Consider the following 8,371-nt stretch of genomic DNA (forward strand, 5'->3'; position numbering starts at 1 on the left):
ATATATAATATCATTATATTAAAGATATAATATCGTAATTATTTATTGAGAAAATTATCTTGAAGTTTCGAAAAATTAATCTAAAAATTCTATGATAGCAGCGACGGCACGTAACGTACATACAGAGTGTACCTGCTTTAAAAATGTGTCAAGGGTGAGTTTTATTTCGTGTGCCAATTATCTCAGAAAGTATTGGTTTATTGGAAAAATGTTGCAAATAAAAAAGTTGGAGGGTTCAGAGGGGGCCAACAAACGATCTTCTTATTTTGGGTCCGGGGCCCGTGTTGGGCCCAATAAGGCCCAAGTCAAATTTTTCAAATAAAAACCTCTATTTTTTTTGTATTGTTTACTACTATAATTAGTTTGCACAATTTTCGTCTTTTGTCTAATACTTTTTGAGATATTCAAGGAAAATTTGTTAACTTTTTAAATATTTAACTTACGCGATATCTCGATAATGGTTTGTCGAAGGGAAACATAAGTGCTACAAGACTTTTTGATACTTTATTTAGGCTGCGGTCCACTTGACGCTACAAATGCTTTGGAGCGTTCTTCTTCTCCTTCTTTCTTCATTGAAAGAAAAGAGAAGAGGAATGCTTCGAAGCATTTGTAGCGTCAAGTGGACCGCAGCCTTAGTCTCAGAAGAATATGCTGTTGCAATAGTACCTCTTTTTTTTAACACTTAAGGGGATGCTAAAGCCGTCTGTAATCCCGACACTTGTTTTAACTTCAACTTGCGAAAACATTCGCTTTATATAAAAATTCTACAATGTATTGTTATAAAAAGACTGTGGCATGCCCTGCGGATTACATCCAAAAATACGATACCGTTGTCAGAATTAGGTTTAGACTCTAAACAAAAAAATTTACTGTGAAAAAGCATTATTGCAAACTTACACTTTAAGTGAGGTTTATATTAGACCGTCGTGAGACAGGTTAGTTTTACCCTACTGATGACCAGTCATTGCGATAGTAATCCTGCTCAGTACGAGAGGAACCGCAGGTTCGGACATTTGGTTCACGCACTCGGTCGAGCGGCCGGTGGTGCGAAGCTACCATCCGTGGGATTATGCCTGAACGCCTCTAAGGCCGTATCCTCTCTAGTCAAATAGGGGTACCTAAGTCGTCTACAGACGATTCCGAGTCTCGACATCGAACTCGCGAAACTCATGTTCGACCGTTAGACGCCGTGCCGTCGTAAGCGGTGAGATCCCGACGACGGGCAGAGGCGCCGCACGGCAAACCGGGCTCGTGCGACGACCGGACCGCGAGGACCGGCCGCCTAGTAGTGTGTCACATTGTTTTGAGCCTTTCGACTCACGAGACTCCTAGAGATATCATTGCCACTTTTGACTAGAGAGGATACGGCCTTAGAGGCGTTCAGGCATAATCCCACGGATGGTAGCTTCGCACCACCGGCCGCTCGACCGAGTGCGTGAACCAAATGTCCGAACCTTTAAGTGTAAGTTTGCAATAATGCTTTTTCACAGTAAATTTTTTTGTTTAGAGTCTAAACCTAATTCTGACAACGGTATCGTATTTTTGGATGTAATCCGCAGGGCATGCCACAGTCTTTTTATAACAATACATTGTAGAATTTTTATATAAAGCGAATGTTTTCGCAAGTTGAGGTTAAAACAAGTGTCGGGATTACAGACGGCTTTAGCATCCCCTTAAGTGTATATATATATACACATCTCTTTGAAGTTTTCATACATATACACAAGTATTTTAAAAAAGTTGGTAGGGGAGACCGGGGCTAAACCGCCAGTTTTTTTTCGGTGCTGATTTTTAACAAAATAAATAATTTTAGTTAAATGTGGTATACCACTGTAAAGAGTGAACCTTTAGCTACAAAATTTATATAGGAAATTTTTATCTATGTTGCTTTGTTTAACCGGTATAGAGCAAAAACGACAACGGTGGAAAAATTGAAATCTCAAAAATGCCGGGGTTGAACCGCCACCCCCCGGGGCTAATCCGCCACACCGCATTTTCAATACATATACGTACATCTAATCCTGAAAAATGATAGGATACATTGTTTTTAAGAGAAAAATATAAAAATTTATTTAAAATTTTTATGCAAAACATTATTAAAAAATAATTGTTTTACCTATTCCATAAAACAATTTAGGCACGTGAATACAGAGGTTAACCAAATCGTAAACTCCCCAACGGCACGTCACATTGTCAACGCGGGCAACCACGGGGAATACGCGTGACGGCGTTCCGGTGCCATAGGATCAGCGCGGACCCTCGAGCAACCTAACCAAGCCGCGTTTCTCGCGGGGGAGCGATAAATAGCGACAGGGGGGTTAGAAAAGCTCGCGGTGGAGCGCGACCATTTTACCGACTCGACGGCGTCCTCGCGCCGATTCCTCGACGCGCCGACGACGACGACGACGACGGCCACGACCACCACGACGACGACGGCCACGATCACCACGACGACGACGGCCACGACCACCACAACGACAACGGCCACGACCACCACGACGACGACGACGACGACGACGACGACGACGACGACGACGACGACGACGACGACGATGACCACCACGACGACGACGACGACGACGACGATGACCACCACCGACACCACCACCACTACAACGGCGGCGACAATGACGCCGAGACGATGCGGCGAACGCTGGACGATGCGGTCGCACGCGCGACTGTCACTGACACAACGACCAACAACGACGATTTACCGCGGCCGGGAGTCGGGACGATCTACAGCGCGCGCGGCATGTCAACTCTTGCGCGGAAATCGCGGGATCTCAGAGCCGTGCCGTGCCTCGCCGTACCTCGCCGACGTGCCGTGAGCGTGAGCGATCTCGAAAACAACGGTCCGCCATCTTCGGTCGGCCAAAACACCCGTTTTGCGATGATACGTGCGTACCATTTCCCTCCTACGGCTCCTACACAAACTGACGCACGTGCAAGGGAAGACAGAATCACGCTCGAGGGAAACCTAACCTGAAATCGCCGTGAGCTGCAGTCGTGCGCCCGGCGCGCCACAGTGACGAGACTGGCGGACCAGCCCCGGGTGCTTACTGGCGGATAAGCCCCAAACATAAGTTTCAGGTTTGATCGCCCACGAAATATTAGACATCAACGATAATGAAAAAACTACACTGGATTCGTGTTCAGCATGCATTACTCTTTATAATCACGTACCTCGAGATTTGGAGAGCAAACATTATTGCAGATATTACAATATTTCCACGCGCAGAAAATTTCACTTTCACCTTCCGAAAACACGTTTGCCCTCGTAAAAATCATAACACGGCAGGTAACCTGCCGAAACTCCGTTGGTCACATGGGTACTATAAGCAGCGTTTACAATGTTAATAGCGAGTTCGCACAATATACAGGTTCCGAGATATTTGATTTGGCGGTTCAACCCCGTTGGCGGTTTAGCCCCGGTCTCCCCTACTATTGCGACAGCATATATATTCTTGATATTTTGAAATACATATATATGGAGGGGTAAAAACCACAGTGGTGTAAGTCAAATTTTTTTAAAATATTTGACTTACACCACTGTGATTTTTACCCCTCCATATGTATAGACTGCACCTGGAGGATCGCCGCGTCCCGTCCGTCATCCCGTTCAGGGCGTTCAGGCCAGGAGCTATATATAGGAGCTAGGCCTGTTCGTTTTAGCTGAACTTCTTGTACAGTTCATCTTTTTTCTTTTTCTCTCCAACGTGAAAAGAAAAAGAGGAAAGATAAACCATGCAACAAGTTCAGCTAAAACGAACAGACCTAGAGTGGCAGAAAAGTGGCACGAGATCCACGAGAGCGACGCAGCGATCAGCTGTCATGGCAGTCACGATTCTTGCGGGATAAAAGAGACCAAGTTCTGTTAAAAAAATAATCTCCGATGCACTGTACCGGAAGATGATAGCCGACACGTCAATTCTTTAACGCGCTTGGTAGCTTAGCCAAAAAATGTTTCGTATTTTTCGGCGTAACCTCCGTGATCGGTCCCCCGAGTTTCTTTATTTAACAACAAATTAGACCTGAATTATTTATGTGAAAGGCTTCGAAACATAAAGGCGAGAAAATATAATCTATATCTACGTTACTCATTAATTTTCTATTAAGATTAGACTTTGATTTTTGCGTAGTGACTAAAAGTGTCAAGTTCGAATACATGGGTGCATGTGTGAAGCTTACTTATTATACAAAATTTACATTTATGTTCTATAAAGATATATGTACATATTGAAAAAATACTTATGTCTTAATTTTAATTGTATAATAATTTATATCAATAATTATTTCATACATTTTAGGTAAATTTAATGATCCCATGGGTGCGTGATCAAATAGCGGAGGCCTGGCATAATAGAAAGAGTTCAAGGGCAGCTGACAAGCGGTCCTTGGACCTTTCTTCTGTCAGCACAGGCAATCCTGCAGGCAATAACACCATGCTTACGCCATTACCTACCTCACCTGAAAATTTTTCCATCAACGTCATCAGGTTTGAATTTATGTTTGATATAGTTGTTGAAATTTCAAGAAATAATCCTATTGGGCGTCAATTAACGTCAAATAATTTTATACAGCATAGAGGGAAATGTGTTGGATGTTACGGTGAAACCAAACTTCACTGTAGAAAATATTAAGAAAATAGCAGTGGTACATTTTTACGGTCAAGACACAACCAAACCCATCTCACGCTATCGCTTAGTTCATTCGTCCAAATTTAAACAGCTTGCGGATGAAAATTATGTAGATGACGAGGATATTAATGAATATGGTATAATTATTTGCATTAAGCTATATATTTATGGATTTGATATAATTATCGTATTGATGGATTTCTAATTTTGTATTATATGCTTATTGTTTACACATGCCTTTTTAACACAGTAAATAATTTATTATTATAGATGAATTATTATTAATGGAAATACGATCGACCACCATACAAGAAAATCTTTCGGATGAAGCTCTTAAAGGTCCAAATTTAGAAGCAATAGCTCGAGCTACGAGTGATCTACCTAATCTACAAAATGCACCTAAGCCTGTGCCATCTACAGAATGCCCTGCAGATGTAAATAAATATTTCACATGTTTTAAAATTTGTATACTTTTGTTTATTACGGTATTTCACCTTTACGATTACTCGTAGTTCCAGAATGAAATCCGTAAGATTTTAATAACCCTTGTACAAGCGTCTGCAAAGATCTTAATATATAGTCCCGATGCTGAAAAATTATATGACATCATTAAGGAGAAACTCGAAGCTAGATGCAAGCCCATTAATGATCCAAAAGTCGTAAAAACTCTTATAGAAATGGGTTACCCTCACAAAAAAGTTCTCAAAGCGTTACGTCTTCGAAAGTAAGTATCAATGTTTTTATCATATATTTAATATTAATATGTATACGCATTGGTAATTCGCGTATAATACTATGAAAATATACCTCTGTTCTAGATCGAATATGACAGAAGCTTTAGAATGGCTCATAGAACATCAAGATGATTCAGATGATGAAGACGATGATTTCTTGTCTGTGGATACAATGACAGATACAAATATTGCAAGTCCTAGTTTCTCAATGGGTGCTAAGAAAAAATCATTAAAAGATGCATGTTTGGAATTGTTTGAAACAGGTAATCCTTGCACAAGATTGAAATGTGCATTATTATTTGAAAGAGAATTAAAATGAAAAATAATACAGTGTACGAAAAAAACATATATATATATATATATATATATATATATAAATGTGTTAACTCTAGGAAAACAGGATCAAAAAGAAAAAAATCTGGTACATATCGTAGAATTATTATTGCAAAGTTTCCGACAATATAAAAAAATGGAATTTAAACCTAATAAAAGAGCAATGCGGTCGCTTGTAGAAATGGGCTTTGAAGAGAAGAATGTTATAGGAGCACTAAAAATTACTGGAAACGATCAGGCTAATGCTGTAAGTTAATTATTAAAAAGACATATACTTAACGTGGTATCAAGGACAGGATGACCTATTTTATATGTCAAATCTCTTAAACAATACATTTTAAGGAAAAATGTTTCAGATAAAAGTTGGAGGGTTCAAAGAGGGCCAATAGACGATCTTATTAGATTTTGGGTTCAAGGTCCATATTGAGTCGTACATTTTTCTTTAAAATGTATTGTTCAAGATATTTGAGGTGAATTTAAAACGGGTCACCCTTATATTTAAATTATATTTTCATATTGTTTTACATCTCTCTTTCGATAGTGTGAGTGGTTGTTGGGCGAAAGGAGACGTAGCTTACAAGACTTGGATGAGGGTCTTGAACCTGATGGTCTAATTTATAAAGCAATTATGGCTAATCCTCATATTCAGCTTAGTCTTACAAAACCCAAGATGTTACTCGGTAAGATAAAGCGATAAGAAAATATAATAAACTAAAATAATATGTTTCTTAAAACTTTTTCCTATTTCTTTCAGCATATTTATCAATGATAGAAACACCTGCCTCGGCAAACGTATGGATTAACGACCCTGAAATTTCACCTGTGCTTAGCCAAATATCTAAGACATATCACACCGAAAAACATGCCATCCATATGAATCGTTATACCTAGTATTACGATGAAACTTATTTGAGTCTCTGTGTAAAATCCATATTTTTATATAAATTTATAATTAATTTTCGCGGAGATATCAATCACCGATCAGTAATCAGTTATAATTATTACAATTTTAATTATATATAATCATATTATATATTATAATTACTGCTAGTTAATTATTGTTATAATTATAACTGTCGCTAGTTCAAGAACTATTATCATATTTATGAAAATCCCATGGGATATTCACTCGCAATACGCTATAATATGTAATCAATCACACATAATTTGATTTCCATATACAGTGCAGAGCTTTCGACGTTGTCGACAAATTGCTTGGTGTTGACAGTTCTTAGAGAAAGAAAACGTGCTTTAATATATATGAGAAGACAAAAAATTGTTATTTTAACATGTAATATATAAATTCTTATAGTAAAATCGTGTCAAATACCTATGCTTTTCCATTCTCCAAATCGAGAGCTAGTCAGACATGTGCTACAGAATTATACAATATGCTGAAATATAAAGTCGCAAAATTAATTTATTATAAATTAAATAGTTCTAAATTTATCTATAACTGTCTTCGTTAAAATAAATAAACGATTTAATTTATCAGTTAATGAGAGAGAAAGAGAGAAGAATTTTGTGTCCTACGCGATTCTACGTATACTCACGCAAAGAATCATTTGTACTTATCGACATTTTTTTAATAGAAGATCTTTGAATTGGCTTTACAGAATTGTAAAATTCTTTTATAGAATTAAGGCTGATTTAGTGCTGGTCTACAACCTTGCTTTAAAGGATATTTAAGGGTCGACAGGAGTAATGCTGGGTCTACTATGACTGCGTTTACACGGCACCGTTAATCGGGTTTTATAACATCGGTAGTTCTTAGGCCGGTCAATCACAGCTATTTCATTCTTCTGAAGAATGATTACGATTGGTCTTCCTGACAACTACCGATGTTATAAAACCCGATTAACGGTGCCGTGTAAACGGAATCAATGGGAGTCGCAAAGTCGTGAGTCGCAAGAATTGACCGATCACAGTCGATTATTCTCCTCAAATTCGATTGTGATTGGTCAATTCTTGCGACTCACGATTTTGCGACTCGCATTGTAGACCCAGCATAAGGGTCGGCAGGAGACCCAGGCCAGAGAGAAGGATGAGAGGCGCAATGACGGCGATTTTCTTGGGACGCTTTTGCTAGGCCGTACAGTAGCGCCACACATCCACTTTCAGGAATTGGAACTACGAGTCACATCCACTTTTCGATACTGTCGATGAATTTGGTTCATGTCCGTGCTATGTATACATCCACTTTTTTTTTTTTTTTTATTCAGAAAAAAGAATGACCATGGGAAGATCCCATATGGTCTACATACATGAAGCGGGACTAATTGTATCGCAGCTACATAAATTAAGGCCATTTACATGAACGTCTCAATAGAGACGCCCCAATCACAGTTCACATGCACATCCACTTTTCGATATTGTGGTCTTTGGTGGTTCGTGTCCGAACTACCCAGCTGGAGGGGATATGCTGCCGCCGCGGCGGCACGCGCCGGCTATATGCGACGTTGCCACGATATGCCACGCATTTCGGGTATCGTATCCACGGTCTTACATACAGGTCTGGAAACTCCTGTGTTTTTAAGTGGTGGGGGGTGTCACCGTTAGCAGAGAGAAACCTGAGAGAGGCCATCCCGGCATTTTTCGTCAATTTTTGTGTGTTGCGTGTTCCGACGCGCCACCTGAGAAAGTGCGCATAAACTACGTCGTTTCGCT

At 39.6% G+C, this 8,371-nt stretch overlaps 1 protein-coding gene across 4 annotated transcripts; it reads left to right on the plus strand.

Annotated features, from left to right (window-relative positions):
- The first annotated feature begins 2,958 nt into the window (after positions 1 to 2,958).
- Positions 2,959 to 7,033, plus strand: Kpc2 (Kip1 ubiquitination-promoting complex subunit 2). 4 transcript variants are annotated; one of them, XM_071718974.1, is made up of 9 exons: positions 2,959 to 3,090; positions 4,308 to 4,495; positions 4,581 to 4,774; positions 4,908 to 5,071; positions 5,150 to 5,361; positions 5,456 to 5,634; positions 5,764 to 5,951; positions 6,246 to 6,384; positions 6,459 to 7,033. In XM_071718974.1, the coding sequence occupies exons 2-9, from the start codon at positions 4,317 to 4,319 to the stop codon at positions 6,593 to 6,595; spliced, it is 1,392 nt and encodes a 463-aa protein (XP_071575075.1). In that variant the 5' UTR covers positions 2,959 to 3,090; positions 4,308 to 4,316; the 3' UTR covers positions 6,596 to 7,033. The 4 variants fall into 4 exon arrangements, 3 of the variants coding, with proteins under 3 accessions (XP_071575075.1, XP_071575076.1, XP_071575074.1); XR_011720211.1 differs by lacking the exons at positions 2,959 to 3,090; positions 6,459 to 7,033 and adding exons at positions 3,761 to 4,067; positions 6,061 to 6,174; XM_071718975.1 differs by lacking the exon at positions 2,959 to 3,090 and adding an exon at positions 3,763 to 4,067 and having other exon boundaries at positions 5,884 to 5,951.
- Positions 7,034 to 8,371: the final 1,338 nt, after the last annotated feature.

Source organism: Temnothorax nylanderi, unplaced genomic scaffold, assembly GCF_030848795.1.
Source record: "Temnothorax nylanderi isolate EJ_2023f unplaced genomic scaffold, tnyl_v1.0 TNYL_tig0272_pilon, whole genome shotgun sequence".
NCBI lineage: Eukaryota > Metazoa > Arthropoda > Insecta > Hymenoptera > Formicidae > Temnothorax > Temnothorax nylanderi.